Source organism: Brassica rapa, chromosome A09 (assembly GCF_000309985.2).
Source record: "Brassica rapa cultivar Chiifu-401-42 chromosome A09, CAAS_Brap_v3.01, whole genome shotgun sequence".
Taxonomy (NCBI): domain Eukaryota; kingdom Viridiplantae; phylum Streptophyta; class Magnoliopsida; order Brassicales; family Brassicaceae; genus Brassica; species Brassica rapa.
The window spans coordinates 38,546,005-38,570,854 of record NC_024803.2 but is presented as its reverse complement, the minus strand read 5'-3'; the positions used below and the strand labels follow the sequence as shown (position 1 = coordinate 38,570,854).

The 24,850-nt window shown below is 37.6% G+C and overlaps 5 protein-coding genes across 5 annotated transcripts; 3 read left to right on the top strand and 2 right to left on the bottom strand.

Annotated features, from left to right (window-relative positions):
• The first annotated feature begins 155 nt into the window (after positions 1 to 155).
• Positions 156 to 3,577, top strand: LOC103842184 (putative ATPase N2B). Its single transcript, XM_009118807.3, has 12 exons — positions 156 to 843; positions 911 to 1,047; positions 1,121 to 1,263; positions 1,353 to 1,498; positions 1,596 to 1,933; positions 2,023 to 2,133; positions 2,213 to 2,335; positions 2,407 to 2,528; positions 2,600 to 2,762; positions 2,867 to 2,994; positions 3,094 to 3,235; positions 3,312 to 3,577. The coding sequence occupies exons 1-12, from the start codon at positions 726 to 728 to the stop codon at positions 3,393 to 3,395; spliced, it is 1,755 nt and encodes a 584-aa protein (XP_009117055.1). The 5' UTR covers positions 156 to 725; the 3' UTR covers positions 3,396 to 3,577.
• Positions 3,578 to 6,396: 2,819 nt separating this feature from the next.
• Positions 6,397 to 8,903, top strand: LOC103842183 (adenine nucleotide transporter BT1, chloroplastic/mitochondrial). Its single transcript, XM_009118806.3, has 3 exons — positions 6,397 to 7,569; positions 7,717 to 7,878; positions 8,104 to 8,903. The coding sequence occupies exons 1-3, from the start codon at positions 7,012 to 7,014 to the stop codon at positions 8,578 to 8,580; spliced, it is 1,197 nt and encodes a 398-aa protein (XP_009117054.1). The 5' UTR covers positions 6,397 to 7,011; the 3' UTR covers positions 8,581 to 8,903.
• Positions 8,904 to 8,943: 40 nt separating this feature from the next.
• LOC103842180 (G-type lectin S-receptor-like serine/threonine-protein kinase At1g11280) lies at positions 8,944 to 12,049 on the bottom strand. Its single transcript, XM_009118804.3, has 7 exons — positions 10,739 to 12,049; positions 10,550 to 10,657; positions 10,312 to 10,448; positions 10,022 to 10,232; positions 9,699 to 9,936; positions 9,459 to 9,609; positions 8,944 to 9,377 (listed from the first exon to the last, which is right to left on the bottom strand). The coding sequence occupies exons 1-7, from the start codon at positions 11,997 to 11,999 to the stop codon at positions 9,084 to 9,086; spliced, it is 2,400 nt and encodes a 799-aa protein (XP_009117052.1). The 5' UTR covers positions 12,000 to 12,049; the 3' UTR covers positions 8,944 to 9,083.
• Positions 12,050 to 12,630: 581 nt separating this feature from the next.
• On the bottom strand, positions 12,631 to 15,334 carry LOC103842182 (pentatricopeptide repeat-containing protein At1g11290, chloroplastic). The gene has a single exon (XM_018654474.2). The coding sequence runs from the start codon at positions 15,117 to 15,119 to the stop codon at positions 12,681 to 12,683; it is 2,439 nt and encodes an 812-aa protein (XP_018509990.1). The 5' UTR covers positions 15,120 to 15,334; the 3' UTR covers positions 12,631 to 12,680.
• A 282-nt stretch (positions 15,335 to 15,616) lies between these two features.
• LOC103842179 lies at positions 15,617 to 22,958 on the top strand. Its single transcript, XM_009118803.3, has 2 exons — positions 15,617 to 19,219; positions 19,577 to 22,958. The coding sequence occupies exon 2, from the start codon at positions 19,593 to 19,595 to the stop codon at positions 21,369 to 21,371; it is 1,779 nt and encodes a 592-aa protein (XP_009117051.1). The 5' UTR covers positions 15,617 to 19,219; positions 19,577 to 19,592; the 3' UTR covers positions 21,372 to 22,958.
• The last annotated feature ends 1,892 nt before the right edge of the window (positions 22,959 to 24,850 follow it).

Sequence of the window (24,850 nt, the reverse complement as noted above, 5' to 3'; positions counted from 1 at the left end):
GCTTTGCAATAGCCTGCCTTTCCTGACTCTAGGCAGATTTTTTCTATAGGAGAAGTGCTGTTAGGTTTTTGAACTTTTTTTGGGGGCGCCAATGAACGTTTTTGAACTTTTCTGGTTGATTGAGCCTTTTGTTTTAATTAACATTAACCCCAGAATATTTTGGCTGTTTAATAAACTGGGATGAGAATGTCAAGTTTGGGTTTTTTTTCATTGATGAAACTGTTAGAGGTAGTCTTCGTTTGCTCAAGTTGGGTGATCAAGTGAAAGATTCAGATCAACACCAACCTCTCATTTGTAGATAGGTTTCTTAATTTTTAAACCTGTGTCTCCCTTGTGTAGATTCATAGACTATAAAACAAGTTAAAGATAGAAAAAAAAGTTCCATCAAAACCAAAATTGATAGTCTAAAGTCTTAACAACATTTTCAAACTGCACCAAACATTAGATATATGTCACCATCCTCACTGACCGGACCCAAAAAATTACTGATTTGGTTTACACTTATCTCTCTTTAAACAAAATCTCCACGGACACTAGTAAACCAAATCAGCAATTCAACGAACGGTCCACATCTTGCCACGTTACTCTCTTATAAATCGCCACGTCGACACCTATTTATTATAATTTATAACACTCCTCTTCTACTTCCTCCTCTTTCCCGGACCGGAACAGTAGTGTCTAAACGGGCGTGATCGGAGAAGTGACAATCTGAATCAGAGCGAATTATGCGAAAGGTGTCGCAGATCTCTGCCGTTCTACGTCTAGCGTTGTCTTCTTCAAAACGAAGCAGACACACCAATGTCTGTCGTTCCTATTGCACTCCTCCAAATCCAACACCATCAGGTTTTACTCTCTCTTCTCATTCCCTCAAATTCTTTTTGTCTTATTATTGGGATTTGTTTCTGATCAGGTCCACTGACGAGTTACAGCAAGCTAGTGGAACAAGGGAGGCTTCAACACGATCCATACCAAGAGAAAGTCGCTTCAGCCTTCCAAAACTTGTTCGGACGATTGGAACATTTCGAGAAAGAAATGGAAGATTATCATGTATGAAGAAGATTTGGTTTTCAAATTGTTTTTGCATTTATGTGTATTCATTTTTTTTTTGTTTTTAAACTAGGTGAGATTAGAAGAGTGGGAGAAGAAGAGAGAGGAAGAGAGACGAAGACTAATGGTGGAAGAAGCTGAGAAGAAGGAAGAAGATGGTGTGTGGGCTTCTATGAATAAACAAGGTCAAAAGCTTTTAGGAAGATGGGTCTTAGGGTGAGAGGTTTTATTATTATATATATAAATGGCATCTTTCTTTATAGTTGTAAAGATTGTTTCTTTATCTGTTTTTGGTGGTGTTTTAGGAGAAGACAGATGAATGTAGAGCCTGGAGTTGGTAAATGGGTTTCTTACCTTAACCGAGAGAGGAAACTTGATTCCATTGTCGGTTCTCGTCCTGCAATACCTTCAGCTCCTAAGGGATTATATATCTATGGAAATGTAGGATGTGGTATGTTAATGCCAATGGATTATGCTCTTATTGTTGTTTCCATCTCTGTCGTGTAGCTAAGCTGAGAAAACCACGTGTTTGGTGTTTTTTCATGTAGGCAAGACTATGCTGATGGATATGTTTTATAGCGCCACCGATGGGATGATCAGACATCGACAGCGGTTTCATTTTCACGAGGCTATGCTGAAGATAAATGAGCAGATGCACAAGTATTGGAAGGAGAATGGTGAGGAGAAGTCCTCTCAGTATAGCGTTTCGAGCTGGATTATGAATCTGCCTGTTGATGAGAGAGTTAAAGAGTGGATAGCTGGGGAAGAGTTTTATAAGCAGCAGCTCCAGATGAAACACATTCTTCCAGCTGTGGCTGACAAGTTTCTCGTTGATCAGCAGTCGATTAAGAAAGGAGCCAGCATCCTCTGCTTTGATGAGATTCAGGTTAACTGTTATTATCAAAGCTAAATACAAGGGCTTACTTGATTGTTTCTGTAACTTGGGACTTTCTTGCATCATCTTTCTGTTTACAGACAGTTGATGTGTTTGCTATTGTGGCCTTATCTGGAATCATGAGCAGATTGTTGAATACTGGAACTGTTCTTGTGGCTACTAGTAACCGCGCACCAAGGGAGTTAAATCAGGTTTCTAAGGCTCTCTCTTCTTGTCTGTTTACTCTGTAGTAGTCACTAACTTTATATTGTAATGTTGTTGTTGGTACAGGACGGAATGCAGAAGGAGATATTTGATAAGTTTATCTCTAAATTGGAGAAACATTGTGAGATTATCTCAATTGGAAGCGAAGTTGATTACCGCAGAGTTGCAGCAAAAAACTCTGTTGAACATGTGCGAATCACAGACTCTTTAAATCATTTATTGTTGGCTTCTGCTTAATGAAATTTGTTAAATATGCATAGGTTCATTACTTATGGCCTTTGAATAATGCTGTTATGGAAGAGTTTGAGAAAATGTGGCGTCAGGTCACTGACCAGTACGGCGGAGAATTAACTTCCGCGACTCTACCAGTGATGTTTGGAAGGTAACTAGATGGTTTGATTTTCTTTCTTTTGTTACTGATCAGATTATATAAGTTTTTTTTTATAACATCAGAACAGTGGATGTTCCTGAGAGCTGTAAAGGAGTGGCAAGATTCACATTCGAGTATCTGTGTGGTCGACCGGTAGGTGCAGCTGATTATATAGCAGTGGCTAAAAACTATCATACAATCTTTATCTCTGAGATTCCAGCAATGAGCATGGAAATACGAGACAAGGTAAAATAATTAATATAACCAAAAAAAATCAAGATTTATGGCGACTTTTTGGGAGATGTATAGATTTTTTTTTGTCTGATGGGTTTTTGTGTTGATGTTGTCAGGCACGTAGGTTTATAACACTTGTGGATGAGTTATACAACCACCATTGTTGTCTTGTCTCATCCGCAGAGACGCCTATTGATGAGTTGTTTCAAGGAACTGCAGAGGGTACCCTCTTCGACCTCGAAAGGTAATTAGTACACACACTAATAAGTAGAGACATTGCATTACAGTGAATGGTTAACTTTTTGTATTTGATTGTCACATTCATTTTATTATAAATTTGCAGCTTCCAGTTTGAGACGGAGACGGAAGATTCTAGGTTAAGGCGAGATGTGCTTGCAGAAGGTAGCATAAGTGCTGCTGGCTCGCCGTCTTCAATCGTGAAAATGCTCTCTGGCGAAGAGGAAATGTTTGCCTTTGCTCGAGCTGTAAGTATAGTTTTTCATATTCTTTTAATCCAATGGTTTAAAGTATTTTTGGTTGATGACATTTGAAACGGTGCAGGCTTCGCGGTTGATTGAGATGCAGACTCCATTGTACCTCGAAGGAGTTCGTTTCTTGCACCCTTATTTCCATCAGCCAAAGTAAACTAAAAAGAAAATAGTACAAATGAATAAATGGTAAATACATATTTTACTCCATTAATTTATTTTCATACGATTATTGATTTTAGCATAAGTGACCGACTAATGGTCGGTCTTTTGCTTTTAATACTAAAACAATTCATCACGAATAAAATTCTTCTTTTGCTAAAGCATTTTGAGTAGCTTTAACTTTCTTAGTTTTCTTTTTATGTCACTAGAAATCTGCTAATCAAGTTTTAAAACTTCCAAAGTAGTGTGAGGTTGTCCAAGTACAATTCGTCGATTTATTTGGATAATTAAAATGCACTTAAATATCAGATATTAAAACGTATGCAGTACTGTAACCACCTTTCGTTGTGTTTTACATTATGTACATAGTTTTATGATAAACACACGTGACATTTAAATGCACCTACCAACGAAACCATTGGAAAAGTATTTTTGGTGGCATGCGATTGCGACACACGCATCTGTTATCACACCGTTTGAGTGGACTAATTTCTTAATGGAAAGCAATTAGTGAATTAACCTTCTTTTTTCTTTAAGTAAAAGTTGAATAAATATCATTTTTAATAGTTTTCAAGAAACCGTCACCGTCAAGACTCAAATTTCTAAAATGTTTAATCCAAATTTCTAAATAATTTTTTGAACAGCTTAGACGTTTATACATTTTAATAGTGTACTAAATATATATAATGTAGTATACTAAATATCAAGTTTTACCAATAATAAAATTCATATTATTTTATTTTTAAATATCAAAATTATTTATGAAAATTTATAAATGATATTATATTATTTAATATTTTAATATTATAATTTTAATATATTTTAAAAGATAATTACTACCGTATTAAGGGATTTAACGTCTAAACAACCGTTTAAAACATTGTTTTCCACATTGATGAGCAATTTTAGTTTGTTTATAATTGTTATGACCTATTCGTTTAAAATTGATGTAAATATATATATATATATATATATAGTAATTTATCTTCAAAATATAATTTCATTTTGGATTTTTTACATCACAAATTTCTAATGATGAAGCCACTATTTTTTATTAAAAAAAAATTCGGACAACTAGTTCCCAACACTTTAGAATATGAACTTCTTTTGAAAAAGAGTTAGTAAATAGTAAATACACTATTTTGTTGACAAAAAAAAATACACTATTTTAATTATTAATAAAGATGTTCATAACACACTGTTTTCAACTCATAAAAATGATATCTATATCGATGGATTGCCAACGTTCATACCGCACAAAGAAAGATTCAATGATGTAAATAGTTTTTTGCTTTACTTTACAATCTAACATATTCTACTAACAAAAATATAATAGCAGACAAATTTTACGATTTACAAAATGCTCAAAATTTCCTTTTATTGTATACTAGGTTAGTCATAAATCATCAATCTGTCTTACTTAATTTGTAGTTAATATAGTGTCTATTGGCAAAAAAAAAAAAATCTTCGTAAAAATATTTCTTATATTTCAAGTTGTAAAAAAATGTCAAAAAGCTGTAAAAAATTAGATTAAGTTGCCGAAATCATCATTTTAAATAGGAAAAATGACAAATAACACAAAAAGTATTATGACAAAATTAATACACAAGAAAAATGACTACGTTAGCACTAATTAAATAACAAAATGATTAAATTACTCTAAATCTTAAATTCTTACCTTAATCCACTCATAAGTATTTTTTTTACAATAATAACTAAACTATGATAAAAAAATTTATCCGTTCAGAAAACCAAACTGATGGGATGCAATCACCATAGAACATAATTGAAAAAGAATTCCGAACACCTTGTGCAAGCTTGTCTTCATTAGATTAATTGTTCTTTATATATGTCGAATCTTTAAGGTAGAAAAAAAACTTTTACTGCGTCGAAAAATTCCTCCAAGTGTGTAACAAAAGCTGATCATTCGTCAAGTGAAAACATCATCTTCGTCAATTGAGAACAATATGTTGCAAAAAGTACGTCTGAATAATCAAGGGTCTTCATGTACTCCATAGCCCATATCAAAGCTTCACATTCTGCATGTAGAACTGATAAGCTTATGTGGAGATTCATCGCCCCCATCATTTTCTCTTCTGATTCTACGGCTCTACAGAACCATCCTGTCCCGAGAATTTGTTATTCTCCTTTTAGTCTTTTACGCACCATCTATAATACAAACTCTCAAATGTTCCGATGATTGCCGGTCAAAGGGATGTGTACCCAAAAATTGTCTTTCTGAAATTGTGATTTGAACCTCCGCCCATACCTCTCCACTTCCGTAATTTTAAAAATTTCCTGAAGATTTTCATTCATATTATTGAAAACTTATTGTTTCTATTTTTTTTTAAATATACCATAATATCTATGAAAAAAATACTAAAATCATACTCTTTTACCAATCTCCATAAGAGATAATTCATATTAGTAAACATCGAAAAAGTTGGAAAAATAGCAGAAGTTGAAAGGATTTTTGATAAAGCTCAAGTTTACAAAATTGGAGGACATTCAAATAAAGCATGATTAATTGATTCTTCCTCTACGCCACAAATATTGCATCGGTATCACAATTGATACCTCATGACTTTAATTTTTTTTGCAACAGATATAGTACCTAAAATAACTTGCCAAACAAAATGTCTCAATTTCAAAACACATTTAAGTTTCCAACAGAAGGCCAATAAAGGTTTAATATTCAGACCATAAACGACTATTTCTTGTGCCTTATCTGAAAATAATGACTCAACTCTATATCTTAACTTAACAATATATTTTTCCGACTTCATGACTTATAAGAATCATGCCTATCATTTCGATTTATATGCAGACCTCTAACATATTTTGAATTTTTAATATCTAATCACTAAACTCAAATCTAAATATAAAATAAAAATATATTTTAAATTTTAATTGATGCTATTTTGATCATTTTTATGTGTTAATTTTATCATAATAAGATGTTTTAGTGTTATTATAAGGTATTTTCCTTTAAATAAAATCAAGCATATTAAACCCAAGTAAGAACATACATATTTAATATAATTTAAAAAGTAGAAACATATCTGATCTTTTCAAGCAAATTTGGTTACCTCGAAGTCCCCTAAGAAGTGGTAACCACTTAAAAACAATCGAAATGTTATGAGTTAATGAATCAAAATAATTTGCAACCATTTCATGAGATCAAACACTATTTGAAACATAAAATTAAAATAACAAACAAATAATTTCACACTGACACTCTTTGACCGATCTGGACGAATTTTCCATCTTGGCTTATAAAATAAATAAATTATGAAAAAAATAAAGCGAAAAATAAATAAAACGAATATCACAGAAAACATTAAAAAAACTTACAAGTAACACCGCAGCCTCCGCCCCCAACCACTCACCCATTCAAAAGGCCAAAACAACTTCACCTGCAAAGCAGCAGCTGCTGCAGTGAAACCCTAAAGGAACTCAACGAAAGAGACACAACCCAATATCTATCTTCGTCTCTCCATCGTCCCCTTTCCTCCAAAATCTCATCTTTCTTATTCTCAACGAAGATGTCGAGGTCCTGAGGATCCTTCACTGTCACCACCACTAAACCTCCAAGAAGCTTTCGTATAATCATGGGCAAGACTGGAATCAACTTGTTCGACGACACGAGCAATGGGTTCTTCTCAGTTTCCGATTTGGGATCCGACTGGAGCCTCCAGAACCCGACTTACCGCCCGGTTGGGGGGCTGTTCGCGAGCGTTAATCAGTTAGGAGCTGGGTTCGGGTCAGGACTCGGGTCCGGATCTATTCCGGATCCTCCTAACAGAGACAACAGTAGCTTCACCGCTCAGCTCAATGATCTGTGCACAAAGTACTCGCCTTTCAAAGAAGTGGAGGTGGAGGAAGAAGAAGTGATTGGTCAGAAGAAGAAGAAGAAAGGAGGTTTCAAGCTGAAGCTTAAGATCTCAAATCCTGCGTTGCGGCGGCTGTTCAGCGGAGCTGTGGCCGGAGCCGTTTCGAGGACGGCGGTTGCTCCTCTGGAGACCATCAGGACCCATCTAATGGTCGGAAGTGGCGGCGAGTCCACCACCGAAGTGTTCCGTGATATCATGAAGCATGAAGGGTGGAAAGGCCTCTTCAGGGGTAATTTGGTCAATGTCATTCGAGTGGCACCTGCTCGTGCCGTTGAGGTACCAGTAATGATTTTATGTTGTTGAACTGGTTTGGCTTGAAGCTCTTTTTGTTGTTGTGTAGAAATGAAGCTCAAGCTCTAGTTTAAAAGCAGTTAGTTTGTGATGATGTATGTAATCATTAACTTGTAAGTCAACTCTGTGCAGCTTTTTGTATTCGAGACAGTTAACAAAAAGCTGACTCCCAAGCTCGGAGAGGACTCAAAGATTCCCATCCCAGCTTCATTGCTCGCGGGTGCTTGTGCTGGTGTTAGCCAAACCCTCTTGACATACCCTCTCGAGCTAGTCAAGACCCGTCTCACAATTCAGGTATGCTCTTACAAGGCCGGCCTTAGAGATTTTGGGGCCATAAGCGACTTAGTATAGATTTTAATAAAACATATTTTTTACAAATTTAAGGATTTTTACAAATTTGGAAGCCTAAGCGAATGTTTCATCCGGCTTTATCCAGGACCGGTCCTGTGCTCTTATAATATTGGAGGGCTTTAGACATTGGTGGTCACTGATGTGTCTTTGAAACCATTTTTTTTGCAGAGAGGTGTGTACAAGGGAATATTGGATGCGTTTGTCAAGATAATAAGGGAGGAAGGCCCGACAGAACTCTACAGGGGTCTCGCCCCGAGTCTTATAGGAGTGGTTCCATACGCAGCAACAAACTACTTCGCCTATGATTCCCTTAGAAAGGCGTACCGTAAGATGGTGAAGAAAGAGAGCATCGGAAACGTGGAGACTCTTTTGATTGGTTCTTTAGCTGGTGCCTTGTCCAGTACCGCAACTTTCCCCTTGGAGGTCGCTCGGAAGCATATGCAGGTGGGAGCAGTTGGTGGGAGGGCGGTTTATAAGAACATGTTGCACGCTCTGGTCTGTATACTGGAGCAAGAAGGTCTTGCGGGTTGGTACAGAGGGCTTGGACCGAGTTGCTTGAAGTTGGTTCCTGCAGCTGGGATATCTTTCATGTGTTATGAAGCGTGCAAGAAGATACTCGTTGAGAATAATAACGAGGATGCCTGAGCTCTGTTTGTGTTACACCTCACATGGGTACCTTATGGGTTTCATCATCAGACTAACACTGATGGATCTGGCAAAACCAAATCAGGTCATGGTTGATGATTCTGCAACTGTACGTGTACCTGTTGAGACTCCACATTCACGGTTAGGAGATTTGAGTTTGAAATTTTGGGCTGGCACACTATTGATTCTTGTGGAACTAAACATCCAAAAGATTCCTTTTTTTTTTGTTTGATTTGGTTTTTGTATTGTTTTCTTGATCTGACATAGCTTTACTTTATTTTACTTTCTCAAATAAGTTGGAAATGCAATCTTTATTGAGTTTACAACTTTTTTTTGGTAGAAGAGTAACAAAGCCTCCCTTGATTTTTTTTTTTTAACTCTTTCCAGTAACAGATCATCCATTAACGAAAACTGAGATTTATTTACATCAAATTTGTTAAACAACCAAACATAAACCGCATCATGTGTATGTAAAAGTGAAGTGTTCAGCGTAGTAGAAAACTTTAGCGCCCATGTATCGCAGTTTGTGTCATATGATTCACAGACTCCAAGACCGATACAGTACTCTCTTGATCTTGAGTCTGAACTTCAAACACTGGTTGTTTTGGCCTCGGAAGCTCTGTTGTGGTTGTGATCATAGACACTACTTGTGCAATGTTTGGTCTGTCAACAGCTTGCTGTTGGATGCAGAGTAGACCAATCTGAACACATCTCGCCACTTCATCTGGAGAACACGAGCTGGCAATAGCCTGATCCAGCAGATCCACTCCACCGGTCTCCAGCCAAGTTTCCCATGCCTGTTAAATATATATATTTAATAAAATCATAAATATTGTGATTTTGAAACACTAGGAGGATAGTTAAAAAGTTTCTTTTACATATTCAAGAAGCGTTTTGCCTTGGCCACCACAGTTAAAGCTTGAAATCTTCATCCCACTTATGATTTCTAACTGCAGAACTCCGAAGGCGTATATGTCAGACTTCTCCGAGAACATCCCTGTCCATGCATACTCAGGAGACATGTATCCTCTGTGTCCATATTCCATGCAGTTTGTGGTAAGTTGACATAATTATTAATACCCTTTGAATTAGTATGTCACTGAGATATATATACTTACATAGTTCCAACAACCCTGCGTGTGCTGTCTTGATGTTGGGTTCCTTGAACCATCCGAGCCAATCCGAAATCCGATATTTTGGGGTCCATGTTCTCGTCCAAGAGAATGTTGCTGACCTTCATATCTCGGTGTATGACCTTGAGGCATGAGTCACGATGGAGATAGAGAAGCCCACGCGCAACGCCTTGAATGATGTTGAACCTCTTCGGCCAATCAATCTCAAGCTTTAGAGTCATATCTAGCCAAATAAGATAAAAAAGCATATTAATTGACCAAGAAAAAAAATGGAAAAGGTAGAGGCAAATGCAGGACAAGGAGCATACCAAAGAGAAAACTGTCAAGGCTTTTGTTCACCATAAACTCATAAATCAGTAGCTTTTCTTCTCCATCAATGCAACATCCCAAAAGCCGAACCAAGTTTCTGTGTTGTAGTTTTGAGATGAGTTTTATCTCATTCATGAACTCTTCTGTACCTTGTCCAGAGCTGCTAGAAAGCCGTTTAACGGCTATTTCCTTCTTGTCTGCCGTAATTCCCTAGAAGCAAATGTTGCAGACGGTCATCCACAGAACACAGATATGAGAAGAGAATACAGAGCACAATTTTTCTTATTACCTTATAAACTGGACCAAATCCACCTTGACCAAGTTTGTTTGAGACATTAAAGTTATTGGTAGCAGCTCGTATGGTATTCATGTCAAAGAAAGTTAAACCAGAGATCTCTTGTTGTTCCAAACCATTTTTCCATGAATCTTTGTGAATTTTTGAAGAACCACAATAATAAACAAAGTAAGTCATTCCTCCTTCTGTTTGGTTACATAACTAAAATGCACAAGAAAAGAATGAGAGTTACCCTTTTGTTTTACTCTGTATCTCCAGTACGTATATGAGGCAAACACCAATATCACAAAAATGGAAAGGCAGATACTACCGGCAATAATCTTGGTTGTCCTGCTTCCAACTGAGAAACTGTGTAAAGTAAAAAAACCACACTGCAATGGAAATGAACGAAGCTAAAGAGTAAAAAGTCTGTCAGCCTTACCCAGTTCTGAACTTGCAACACGAATTGAAAGAGACTCTCCTCCAGTGGAATATCTAACCGTATCTATCAGTTCCTGATTCCAAAGCAAGCATCCAATTCCAGTAATATACGCAAAAGCAGTGCAAGAGCAGTTTCTGAGACAGCCCTCTTGGCATTGATCTTCATCCACAAAGCTTGCATATTCATAGAAAGCCGGAGGCTTCACATTTGCCAGACGATAGAATGAGTCTCCATGTCTCTTTGTAGATGAGTTTGTTGTTGCCTGACATGATAACTCTGTATGCCTCACACATCCAGAACTCATGTTCCCGCGTTTCCACTCCTCCTTGAATTTTGGTACAAACCCTTTCATGCATTCGCACGTTGTGGGAGTGGACTTCTTCACACACAGCCCATAAGGCCCACACGTACCGTACAGATCACATGAATTCTCTGGCGTCACGAAGTCGAGAACCCACCCTGTCCCGTTGTAATGAAAAGTCTTTAGATATCCTTCTGACGTTATGATAACTCGTGTAAGTCCAGAGTTTCTCTGTAGATACGAGAAGGACCCCGTTCCGCTTTCTATATCTTGGAAAAGGCTAAATGGACTTGCGTAGGATCCATCCATTTTCGGTATGCCGGTGAACACGGTCTTAGACCATGGACCGCTTCTCTTATAAACTCTATCGCCTTTCATAGTAACGATCTGTGCTGGCACCTGTGAAGTCAGCTGAACTACGAACTCACCAGGAGATGGATCAGTGTCGGTTTTCCAAGAAGTCAACACTCGCTTCTCCTTGGTGGCGATGTTGTACATTAAGGACGAGAGAGGTAGCATAGTATCGCCAAGATTCTCGAAGCTTTGCCATAGAAAACTTCCTGAAACATCATCGACGACGACGAGATTGCCGGTATCTAAGAGCTTTGCATGACACTTGTTAGATGTGGAAGCTTCTTTGGTTGACCAAACAACGTTGTTTCTGCTGTCGAGCAAGATAAGGCTCCCGTTTCCGCTGGTAGTGAGGTTTGCCACAGGGTTTGTGATAGGCTTTTCTCTGTTAGCCACCCACACAACGGCGCGTGGTGTAATTTTCTTGAACCAGATCCCGATGTACTGGTTCTGAGAGTTGTTAGGACTGAAGAATCCTAGCTCATAAGTTCCGCCAGGGGAACTCAGAGTTTGTCCAAATGACAAAGGAGTGTCTCTAGATATAGCTGCATAGCCACAGTTTAGGAATAGACTTAGCCAGAGAAAGAAAGGAAAGAGAACAATACCCATGTCTCTCCAATGTATCCAACAAAAGAGTTAACCAGAGAAGAAGGCTTCAGATCTGACCAAAAACTTATTTTGATTTAACTGAAAGCGACTGAGAACAACAGACTCCTGTAGATGTATAGTATAATATTATATACTCATGATATTTGCATTGTTTTGTTGCCTCGTTTTCTTTGAATATGCATTATTAATACACCCAACTGTTGACTCATATGTCCCACTCCAGAAGAGAGAAAATGCAACCTTGTCTTTTAGTGTGTTTCCCATAATAATGCATAACAAATTTGAATTGTAATAGTTTATTCTAATTTTTAAACTCCATACTGCATCAGCATTGTCCATGTTCAACAGATGCATCTGTCTGATACTACCTAACTTATTTCAATGATTTGAGTTTTCTATAATCTAACAGAGAGAATGTTGGACCAGTTCCACGACAAACACTATTCAGATTTCACATGTAATGGGTAAGACATGAAATAAAAATCAGAGCAGCAAAAGTGAATAAATTACCTGGACGCTTCCAAAAAACTTTGCTCAGATCTAGGGCGAGGATATCTTATTTTATAATACAATACAAACTGTCAAACTGTAGCTCTCTATGAAGGCTTCTACTTCAGACTATAGCTCTTGTTCTTCCACAGCATATGTTATTATCTCCCGGGTAGATACAGCTCATCAATCTCACCAGTAATCTCCGCACGAACAGACACCGTTCTTGAAATGGTGGAACCGTTGCATGTCCCGTACAACAATTTCTCGTCCGGTCACAAGGGAAATGTACTTGGTAGCATTGTGACAGTCAGCACAAACCCGAAGGTTCTTTCTAACGTGAATAGTTGTACCAGCTGTTGTATTCAGGAGTCCAAAAGATATAGCCAGCTTCTCGCTGTGGCTATTCAGCAACTGCTCCTTGATATCATCTTCCACCCCGAGGATTAATTTCGTGTCAGGAACATAGCCAGCTTCTTTGATTTTGCACATGAGCTTCTCAAGAAAAGTGTAAATCTCCTTGGAACTGGGATGGTCTGTGCTTCCGGAGAAGAAGCTATGCACCTCGTTCTTTATCTCCACCATACTGCAGCCAGGAGTTTTCCGCAGACCCTGTCTCAGCATTGAAACTCTCACTTGTCCCACTTTCTCCCACATCGAAGCTGCGCGGTATATGTTTGCAAGCAGCACATGATACCCACCATCATCCGGGTTCAACTCAAACAATCTCTCTGCTGCTTTCTCAGCGAAACTCACGTTTTTGTGAATCTGACAAGCACCTAACATGGCACCGTACACATTAACAGCTGGCTTAACAGGCATCTGCGCAATAAAGTCCCATGCTTCGTTCAACAGTCCAGCTCTGCCTAGAAGATCAACCATAGCTCCATAGTGGTCCATCGATGGTTCTATGCTGTATCCTTCCTTCATCATATGGAAGCACTTTACTCCTGCCTCCACCAAACCCGAGTGGCTGCAAGCAGAGATAACGGAAAGAAATGTCACACCATTTGGTTTAACGTTCCCTTTTCGCATTTCTTCAAACAACTCCAGAGCGGCTTTACCGATACCATGCGTCCCGTATCCATCTATCATCGCGTTCCATGTCGTCACATGACGCTCGCTCATCATGTCGAAAACCTTTCTTGCAGTCGTAATAGCTCCGCATTTCGCATACATATCGACAAGAGCCGTTGCGACAAACACGTTCTTGTCCAGACAGTTTCGCATTACCACCCCGTGTATCCACTTGGCCTGATGCGTAACCGACAACTCCGCAAGAGCAGTTATCACACTCACGTAAGTAAACGTATCCGGTTTCACTGTCCAAGCCCGCATCTGGCTGAAGTAATTCAATGCTTCGATGGGACGACCGTTCTGTGCAAATCCTAATATCATTGCGTTCCAAGAAACAAGTGTTCTTGTCCGCAGTTTCCCAAACAAAGAGGCTGCGGTATCAACGTCCTTGCACTTGCAGTACATGGAGATCAAAGAGTTCACAACTGAAACATTTCTATCAAGATCCAACTCGACCGATAACTTATGGATGAATCTTCCTCTCTCAAGGTCGCCTAGGTCAGCACAAGCATGCAAAGCACCCATGATGGATACATCAGTAGGTTTCACTCCTTCATCCAACATCTTCTGAAAAACCACCATCGCCTCTTTAGGATTCTCGTTCTGCACATACGCATCAATCATCGAATTCCACGAAACAACATTCTTTTCCAGCATACCATCAAAAATCCGCCGAGCAGTGTTCAGAGATCCACATTTGGCGTACATGTCAACCAAAGCAGTGGAGACATTGACAAGAGAATCAAACCCAGCACGCATTGCATACCCATGAATCTCCTTACCGATACGAATCAACCCCAAAGCAGAGACAGCAGGCAAAACAGAAACAACGGTGATGAAACTAGGCTTCAGATTCTCCTCGCACATTAGAGCAACCATCTCCAACGCCATCCTCGCTAACCCGTTCTGCGAATACCCAGAAACCATAGTGTTCCACGAAACCAAGTCTCTCTCAGGCATTCTATCGAACACCTTGCGAGCTTCATGCACCTGCCTGCACTTTGCATACATATTCTCAAGCCCAGTCATGGCGAACAAATCCAACGAGAACCCACTCTTCACCAACAACCCATGAACCTCCTTCCCCACCCCGAGCTCCGCTTCGTCTCCACAGGCTTTCAACAGATAAGTGAAGTTATACACAACAGGCTCAACATCGTCACACCTCATTCTTACAAAAAAGCTCACAGCTTTATCCAAGTCCGGGACTTTAGCGTACCCTTTAAGCATAGTGTGATACAGCACATCGAGCTTATCATCAACGGCGTCGAAAACACGAGCAGCTTCAACCACACTGCCGTAGCGACAAAACAAGCTGACGAGTTTCGTCTGGAAGAGATGCTCCTGAGAAAGACCGTTCTTGAAGACGAGGGGGAGAACGCGTCGGAGGTCTTCCAGAGAAGAGCATCTCTCTAGGAGGAGAGCCGCCGGGTGCTCGTAGACTTTGGCCGGGATGTAAGTTCTCTGGGAAAGAAACTGCTGGTGGTGAGAGGACGAAAACGGCGGGTTTTGGATTCGAGTAATGGTGGAGACATGCGCCAATTGTGAGCTCATGCTGCAAAAATCTCAATTCTCAATTTACAGTTAACGAAAAATCTTTCTCTCGATTGCCCTTTTGTGACAGCAGGGTAGATGTTATCATCAATGTCTGGATTTTAGTGGCCGTGAGAAAGCAGAGCACAAAAAAAAAAAAAAAAAAACAGAGCATCGAGACCACTATATATTTAACGTACACTAGATTCGGACCTGATCTTTCTAATTTTGTTAATAAATTTAAATTAAATAAGAAAAGTAGATGAAATGTCGTTTGAAATTTGATTCTATATAATAATGTAATAAACACTTAATATTTGTCTAATGTATAGCTGAGGAGTTATAGTTATTTTAATTAATTTGTTTGTAAATACCACAAAGTATTCTAAAGTTCATATATATTAACTTTCGTTAGCGAGGGTTATTGGTTGGTGTATTTTGATGGATTTGAAAATTCAAACTAAATCTAGTGTTATTGGTTTTGTGATTTTAAAATATGTATTGAAATCATGTGGTATTCGTTTAATGAATCATAAATTCTAATTCAAATCACGTGGTATTCAATCATACGGATTTACCGATAGATTCGTGTATTGAATTTTACGATTTAAATATCATCTACAAAAAAAATTATTTTATTGTCAACCTCATTAATATGGGTAAGAGTGTCAACTGGCGAATAAATATTCAACAAATTACAAAACAGATTAAGGAAACGGTGAGTAAATTTCAAAAAGAAAACTTTCATAGTATTGTACTCTCTGTATACCTATTTTTACAATCAATTAATAATTAATTAAAAGAAATAAACACAAGACAAAAGAATTCACTTCTAAAAAAACCTAAGACCTAATCATTAATGTTAATGTTACAAATCCAACATGGTGAATGCATTCAAAAAGTCTTAAAAGTTGTTTTTTTCTTTGTCAAAGCCCTCTCAACATCTAGCGAGCTTTATAGACCATGTACTCAAGATTGCATTGGCGTTTGAGCTCCTCTTCAATTAATCCTAAGTGTTCCACTGAAATGTCTTGCTCAATATATGCATGGAAGTGGAACCTCCTCGATCGATCAAGCTACTGTATGTGAGATGTGATATTGATGCTTTTATCTTTGCACGTATCATACATGAGATTGAGATTTTCAAAGTAAAACTGCATTTCACAAATGACTATCTTACCTTTTGGACTTCTTTTGGCCCATCGAACCATTGTATTTTTGGAAAGTCCCCCTTGAACGATTCATTCATTGTGGTTGTGGCTCCTCTGCTGTAACCACGCCCTTTTGTACAACACCAAGTTTTTCTGCATCTCATCAATTCTTGACCGAAGGCCTTGGATCCTCCCAAACAACTTCTCTTAAGTTTCGTAAACCAGACTTTCATATCACACATCTTGTCTTCAATTGTTTAATCTCTCCAAAGTCCACGTTCTTTAGTGGTCTGATTTTTAGGGTCAAACTCCCACATAATCTTAAAAGCAGCTCTTAATGCTCATCTTATAAAAATTAATTTCATTTTCATTCTTTGAAATAAATTTTTTGATAAAGGAATCTGACTATTTAGCAACTTTACCACTCATTCTTAACTTAATCTATTTCCTTCTGATTCACACTTTTTTTTTCTTCGAGATTTAGAGTTAATTTTAGTGTTCTTCTTCTCTTTATGTGGTTTGTGTTCCGGAATATTTTATATTTCAAATTCCTCCTCTTCGATTTATTCATGTATTTTCTCCTCTTGTTCTCCCTCTTCTTTTTGTGCGAACCATACTTGATTGATACTTAAATAAAAACACAGAGTACTTTACTCATCCAACATTGGAGAGCTAGAAAAGAAAAGTAATGCTGCTTTTGCGAGAGAGTCGGCCAAAGTATTCCCCACACGCGGGGTGAAATGAAAGGAAAGTTTACTAAAAGAGTTGGATAGGGAATGGATATCAAAGAGAATTCCTTGAATCCAAACATTGTTCTTCTTGGTGTTGAGGAGAGTTATGAGCCTTTAGAGTCAGAGAAGACTTCAAGGGACTCAATATCACAATTTGCTGCCGAAGAGATTGCAGCCTTTAACGCCAAAGCCTCTGCTACAAGGGCAGAGGAGACTGAGTGGCGTGTTGAAGAGAATGTGCCTGCTGGTGTAGCCAACGTGTCTTTGAAGTGCCATCCCATTCCACAGTTACCAGAGGTTGAGTTCCATGCAGCATTCGTGTGAACACTCCACGAGTTGGTACCTGTGATGGAAGAAAGCAATACCAGATGCAAGTTAGATAAATTTTGGTGAGGCTCCACAATAAGTGTCACTTGTTGCTTTTTGTTGGCCTCAATGGCGCCTTTCCAAGCTCTTGAGTCCTGAAGGATTTTCAAAACAGTTTCTTCCACAGAGTACTTTTTATTCTCAAAGAGTTGCTTATTCCTATTATTCATCTTGTTCTCCCTCAGTTTCCTCTTTATATATAGATTTTGAGATTCTTTGATGTGTACTTTTCGGTTCTGAATGGCTATAAAAAAGACTAGAAAAATTATAAGACAACTTTAATGAGTTGTACCATACAGGCAAGTTTACTTAGCCAAACCAAATGTCTTGTAGAATTCAGTAAGAATGTTTAGATGACCGAGTTGTATAATTCTTTTTTTTTTTCGACTAGGATGGTTTATATTGATTGATATGTCATTACATTCGAGATCAGAAATCTCAGACAAGTATGGAACACACTCCATAGATTTTCAGAAAGAATTGATTTTCCTAGCTAATAGATCAGCACAAGAATTCGAAGCTCGGTTCCTATATACAAATTGAGTGGCGTCAAATTGATTCTTCCAAGTGAGAATGGTGTTAATATATTGTTCGCGCGAGTCGTCAGTTGGAAACTTGGCCCTGAATGCACTTATTCACCACGATATTATCTCCCTCAAAAATAACTTTAGTTTCTTGTTTCCCAAAGATGAGGTAGCTTGCAACTAACCAGATCAAATTGTATTTAGACAATTAATCACAAAATTTTTAAAAAATTAGAAAAATAATATAACATGACAAGGAAAAATCGTTTTTCGTATTTTTTATTAAAAGTTGAAGAGTATGTAGATTAACGAAAGTATAGTATATTCATTTTGAACACTTAAGAGTATGTAATATTTTTCAAATTTTCACCGGATTCTTTACTATATTTGAAACAGTTACAAAGAATAAAAAATATTCTTTATTTTCTTTTTAACTTATTTATACCACACATAAACAATACAAAAGTAGAAAGGCTATCATAAAATAGATTGTATTTTCTTTTTTTTTCTGCTTTATAATTCAAGTATTTAATTATTTTGAGCAAAAATAAATATTTAATTATTATTTACATAATTTTAATTTTGTGCACCCATATACAATTAAATAACTCTTGCATTTTAGTTATCTGAATGTAAATTATCAATAAAATATTTTTAATTATCAAAAATATTATTCAAGCTCTCACTAATTTGGTCAAGAGTCAATATTAAAAGCTGACTCGACAGATTACAACAAAAATTAAAGAAATTTTTGAATAAAGTTTCATAATTTTAACATGTCTAGTAGTCTAACTTATATTTATGATTCTTAACTAATAATTAGTCAAACGAGAACAAATAAAATGATGAAAAATCCAGTTCCTATAAAAAAAAACTGAAATCTAAAAGAATACAAATCTAACTAAACTGAATGACCTTAATATCCACCTTGGAACATTGCCTGTGTTTTTGTAATGACAATGTATCTGAGGATTGAGTCAACGTAACAAATCTGTATTTTCTATTCCTAAAAAATATATTAGCTTAATTTGTTCATCTTTGGTCAACATATTAGCCTAATTTCAACCTCTCTGTTCAAGTAACAAATCTGTAATTTCCTTTTGAATAATTAAATATTTTATTATCATAAAAATAGATGTCTTCCCTTTTCTCATATCCCAATTTTGAGATTATAAATAAAACAAAAATCCCTTGTAATGAAATCACGACTGTAAGATAACAATAAAAAAAAGAACGAGAGTAGAAATAGTGAAGAAGAGAAGAGACCAACCCTTCACTTCCCTCGACACCCATTTCTCTATCGTGATCGCTTCATCTAAATTCCGATCCCATTTTTCGATATCTTCTGCGTAAGTTTTCCTTCTCATTGCTTTCTGTGTTGTTCTCTGTTTAAACTCCGATCCTTACTTGGTGAAGAAACATGCATCATGTTTTTAGCGTGATAATACGTTCGAATTGTTTAAGGATTACAGGAGGGCATAACTAGGTTTTAGTATTGTTTTTGATGAGGACATAACTGCTGACTTCATGTCCAAATCTTCATTAATTTTGTGAAATTTAATGATTGAGTATATGGGAGGGTTATGTTTTCTTTTTTATTTATTTAACTATGGTTCTTCAATGCAGCATGTTTATGAATCAATAATGGTGTTAAATGGAATTGAATATGTGCACTTTTAGGTTTTAACTCTCCTCTTGTTTTGTAGTTGGAGGCTTTTCAAAATGGATTTTTATAACAAGGAAGAGGCTAATAGGGCAAGAGAGGCTGCAGTGAACAAGTTCATGGCAAACGATTTCGCTGGGGCGAGGAGGTTTGCCTTGAAAGCTCTGTCCTTGGACCCCGAGATCGTTGGAATCACGCAGATGGTGGCTACTTTCGCTATGCATTTAGCTGCGCAGCACACCATAAACGGGGAGGTAGACCACTACGGCGTACTCGGCGTACACCCCCAGGCTGACGACGAAGCAGTGAAGAAACGTTACAAAAAGTTGGTTTTCATCCTTCATCCCGACAAGAACAACTCGATCGGAGCTGATGAAGCCTTTAAGCTAGTTTCTAAAGCATTTGAGGTGTTGTCCGACAAAGAAAAGCGAGCTGAGTACGACTCGAAGAGGAACTTCGTGTTCTGTGAAGGAAGAGGAGCTTCGTCGTCAAAAAAAGGAGCTGCTAAAGGGAAGACTCCAAAGAGAGGTACGAAGCGAGCAAGTGATGATGCCTCTACCTCTTCTGCTCCTCCTCCAGCTCCTCCAGCTCCTCCAGCTCCTCCGGCTCTTGGTGTTGTTACCACTTATGATGGAACGTTTTGGACTGTGTGCATCAGTTGCAAGAGTCAATATGAGTACCATCGCATTTACTTAAACCAGAACCTCCGGTGTTCCCACTGCCGCCAGCCGTTTATAGCTGTGGAAACACCTCCTCCGCACTCTTCCATCCGCAAGACCTTCGTCGAGCATCAGTTTCATTCCCTTGAGTGGAGTGCTGTGACGACCACTGGAACCATAACCGCTGCTCATGACTCCCAGGCTGTGCCTAGAGAGTCCACCAAAAGGGTGGCGGCTGCTTCTCCATCCACAAACCCTCCAAAAAGAAGAAAGGAGGTTGTGGTGGAGGAAAATGCAGTGTCTGCTTACATAGCAAGCTCTTCTTCTGCTCCTCCCAAGTCCAACACCGCGAGAGACTTTTCTAATGGTGAGCTGAAGAACGTGCTGGTGAAGAAATCTAAACCGACAATCGTCAGTAATCTGCACGATCTAATCACCATCGATCCTGAAACTGAGGATGTCAACATGGCCAATGAAGTATCACTCTGCGTGGTGGACCCCGTGCGTTCTTTGGGAGCCTTGACAATAAACGTTCCTGAAGAACCAAACGTTTGCGACTTCGTAAAGAACCGAACCCAAAAGCCTTTTAGAGACAACGAGATATGGGCTTCTAACGACCTTGTAGAGGGGACGCCACGAGTCTACTACATGATAGACAAGGTTCTCTCCCTAGATCCATTCAAAATGTGTATCACTCGGCTAACTACGAACTTGCTTGATTCACAAAGAACTTGCGGAGTCTTCAGAGCTAGGGATAGTCACATCTGCTGTTTGCCTAACAGTTTCTCACACAAAGTGGAGGCGGTGAAAGGCGATCATGGAGAGTTTCTTATCTACCCGAGAACAGGTGAGGTATGGGCTCTGTATAGGAACTGGCCAAGTGAATGGAACTATCCTGAAGGATACAGAGCGGGTAAGTACGATGTGGTGGAAGTGGTTGAAGGATATACAGAGGAGTATGGTGTTAGGGTGCTTCCTTTGTTGAAAGTTGCTGGTTTCAGTTCTGTGTTTCGCCATTACTTGGGTCCCAAGGAAATCACAAGCTTCTCAAAGTATGAGTTGTCAAGATTCTCTCATCAGATGCCATCTTGCTTGCTCACAGGTAAGGATCCAGCTGGTGAACTCGGAGGTTGCAGGCAGCTCGACGCAGCATCAAGCTTGGAGATGCAACCGTATTAGTTTATAGGTGATGCAACCGTATTAGTTTTCATTATTTATACATCTCTTCTTGAACCCTTTTTTTTTTTAAGGATTGTTTCTTTTTATTTGAACCAGTTAGATTAGGGTGATTGTAATAACTCTGTTCTTTTTGGTTCGATTAAAATGTAGCAAAGCTGAATAAAACTTTTGTTGTTTTTAATACCTAACCTGATTGTGTCTTTCTAACATCGTAGTTCAACTATAACATATGTAGCTGCATCCTCAATGCCTCATACATAACTTGCCTTAAATTATATTATTGGCTCATAAGGAAATTTACAATGGTAGTTTTCTACCTAGAGTATTTTCAACATAAAATAATAGAAAAAAAAATAATATGTGGAACAAAAAAGGGGAGAGATAAGAATGAGTTTCTCAATTTGAGAGAGTCTCTAAGGAGAAATTCTCCACTTATCAGTTATTCAGAAGGATTAATTCTATTTTTAAATACTGTAAATCTATTGTTGAGAGACTCAAAGGGGTTTCTCCCCACTAATGATGGCCTAAGAAGTTTATCTCATAGGGCTCAATAAGATACATAATCAGAAATGCATAAAGACCAAATGGATATATAGGCATTTAAGGATCTAAACTGCGAAAACCAAAGACTCATTGTATCCAAGTCTCTTGTTCTCCAGGCCAGCTCAGCTTAGAAGCCAGATGGAGCCACCTCTTCGTGAGGGGAGGTCAAATGATCAACATGCTTTTTGTAAAAAGAAAAAAATTTACATGTATATTAAGAAAAAATACTGATAAAATGCTATAAATTTAACTTAATGATCCATGTATTAATGTCACTGTACAAATGAGACTCAGACTAGTGAAACTACAACAAGAAGAATAACGCTTTCTGCACTTTGCTCTGTGAGATTTACAAAAACAATTTTTGGCATCAGATAATGCTTGTTTCGTCAAAATTAGCAGAGTTGAAGTATAAGATATGATATAATCATCCAGACTTGCTCAGCATTACTGATCGTGATACAAATGGGAAAGAGCAATTTTGCAAAGACATAAAAGTCGAATCCATATCTTGCTTGCTCTACACATGTCAGATAAGGTAGAGAGCACCTGAACTCATGATAATATGATCAAACAATTATTTGAGCTAAAAAGAAAAAAAAAAAGGAAAACAATTATTTGAGCTGGGAATATACTTTCAAACCTGATGAACGAAAAATAACGTATATAAATAAAATATGACAGAAGTAAAGGAAACCTAACCCATTCATACCTTGGCCTTGCGTACATGCCAAACTTCTTGATCACGTAAAGTCATAGAAAATTCAGCCATAACATGACTACTAAGTATGTTTTTGGTTTCGTTGAGACTTTGGCATAGCTTGTTAATTTATAGATGCTAAACATGAACACAAAAGAATCTGTAATGGTATGTTTTTATTAGGGGTTTTTGCCAAAACTAACCCACAACTTGATTTTAATTCCAAACCTATACCCAAACTTGAATCAAATGCAAAACTAACCTAAAAGCCTAGTGAAATTACAGCTCAGCCCCTTGTGACCAAACAAAAAAACAGAAGCCATTTTTACGAATATAGCCCCAGTAAATCGTCTGAGTCGTCTGAGATGTTGGAAGTCGTCTGGACGACTGAAGTGTAAGTCGTCTGGACGACTGAAGTGTAAGTCGTCTGGACGACTGAAGTGTAAGTCGTCTGGACGACTGAAGTGTAAGTCGTCTGGTACCAGTTTATTTTAAAAATAATTTATAAATCTTGTAAAAAAATATTTAGATGCGTAAAAAATAAAAATCAAGTAATTATAAACAGTTTTAACTGATATAAATTAAGATATGATAAAATTGATTTGTTTTGAAGATATATAAGTAGAAGTAGTGAATCATGAAATACTTTGGTTTAGGAGTTTGGCAAACATATGTTGTAGTATTGTATGTATTGTTAGGGTTAGATTTTGGAAAACTAAAATGTTTTTTTCAAAAATTAGTTTTCACCTATATGTGTTTATTTCTGTATATAGTAAACACTTTTCAAGTTTGATTTGGTTTTATGAAGTGTTTAATTAGATAATTAAGTTTAGGGGTTATGTTTAGGGTGTGGACGACTTATATTTCAGTCGTCTGTTAAATAATTTACCCAGACGACGTATATTTCAGTCGTCCAGACGACTTACTTGTAAGTCGTCTGGAAAGTCTTCTATTTTAGTTTCCCGCTAAAAATATTTAATTTCCCGCTAAAAATATTAAACTCTTCTGGACGACTTACATGTAAGTCGTCTGTTTTAATTTCTTCACCAGACGACTGAAATGTAAGTCGTCCAGGAAGTCGTCTGAGTCAAAAATATTTAATCTAATTGGATTTTTTGTCTCCCTATATAAAGAAAAATTTACACATTCTCTCTCCTCCTCTCAAATGGCTGCAACAAAAATGTAATGTTCATCATTCTAAAACTCTCCAACCTCTCTCTAATCTCTTTGACTTGAAAACACCAAACTTTATATGAATTTTTCAGTTTTGTCTCATGTATTTCTTACTAATCTATCTCTTTTGCAGGTTTTTAATCAAATGGTACTCATCTTCCACTAATTTAGAGGTAGATCTATTAATTTTAGATATGTATTTTTGTGTGTTCTATAAATGTAGATTTATCTAATCTTCCACTCATTTTCTCTATTTTTAAGTCATTTGAACGTTTTTGAATATGCAGGTTTTTCAGATCTGGATTTGATGTGCAGGTTTTTCAGATCTGGAAGACTTCTGGGACGACTTACCTGTTAGTCGTCTGGAAGTCGTCTGGAAGTCATCTGGAAGTCTTCTGACAAAGTCGTCTGGACTTCCAGGAAGTCGTCTGGACTTCCTGGAAGTCGTCTGGACTTCCAGGAAGTCGTCTGGACTTCCAGGAAGTCGTCTGGACTTCCAGGAAGTCGTCTGGACTTCCAGGAAGTCGTCTGGACTTCCAGGAAGTCGTCTGGACTTCTAGGAAGTCGTCTGGATTTTTCTGAGCGTTTTGGTAAGTTCTTATGTCTGATTTTTCTTCATTTGGTAACTTCTTGTTGTATAAAGTTCTTACTTTTTTCCCAAACTAAAACTCTCCAAACCCACTCTAATCTCTTTGACTTGAAAACACCAAACTTTATATGAATTTTTCAATTTTGTCTCATGTCTTTGTTACTAATCTATTTTTTTTTTTGCAGGTTTTTAATTATTTGGTACTCATCTTCCACTAATTTAAAGGTAGATCTATTATTTTTAGATATGTATTTTTGTGTGTTCTGTAAAGGTAGATTTATATAATCTTCCACTCATTTTTTTTCTGTTTTTAAGCCATTTGAACGTTTTTGAATATGCAGATTTTTCAGATCTGGATTTAATATGCAGGTTTTTCAGATCTGGAAAACTTCTGGGACGACTTACTTGTTAGTCGTCTGGAAGTCATCTGGAAGTCGTCTGGAAGTCGTCTGGACTTCCTAAAAGTCGTCTGGA

Coding starts and splice junctions, on each gene's coding strand:
- LOC103842182 (XM_018654474.2), bottom strand. CDS start 15,119: ATGAGCTCACAATTGGCGCATGTCTCCACCATTACTCGAATCCAAAAC.
- LOC103842183 (XM_009118806.3), top strand. CDS start 7,012: ATGGGCAAGACTGGAATCAACTTGTTCGACGACACGAGCAATGGGTTC. Junction 7,570..7,716: donor CACCTGCTCGTGCCGTTGAG/GTACCAGTAATG, acceptor AACTCTGTGCAG/CTTTTTGTATTCGAGACAGT. Junction 7,879..8,103: donor AGACCCGTCTCACAATTCAG/GTATGCTCTTAC, acceptor TTTTTTTTGCAG/AGAGGTGTGTACAAGGGAAT.
- LOC103842180 (XM_009118804.3), bottom strand. CDS start 11,999: ATGGGTATTGTTCTCTTTCCTTTCTTTCTCTGGCTAAGTCTATTCCTA. Junction 10,449..10,549: donor ATACAGAGTAAAACAAAAGG/GTAACTCTCATT, acceptor AAATTCACAAAG/ATTCATGGAAAAATGGTTTG. Junction 9,610..9,698: donor CGCAGGGTTGTTGGAACTAT/GTAAGTATATAT, acceptor ATATGGACACAG/AGGATACATGTCTCCTGAGT.
- LOC103842184 (XM_009118807.3), top strand. CDS start 726: ATGCGAAAGGTGTCGCAGATCTCTGCCGTTCTACGTCTAGCGTTGTCT. Junction 1,499..1,595: donor CTATGGAAATGTAGGATGTG/GTATGTTAATGC, acceptor TTTTTCATGTAG/GCAAGACTATGCTGATGGAT. Junction 2,995..3,093: donor ACCCTCTTCGACCTCGAAAG/GTAATTAGTACA, acceptor ATAAATTTGCAG/CTTCCAGTTTGAGACGGAGA.
- LOC103842179 (XM_009118803.3), top strand. CDS start 19,593: ATGGATTTTTATAACAAGGAAGAGGCTAATAGGGCAAGAGAGGCTGCA.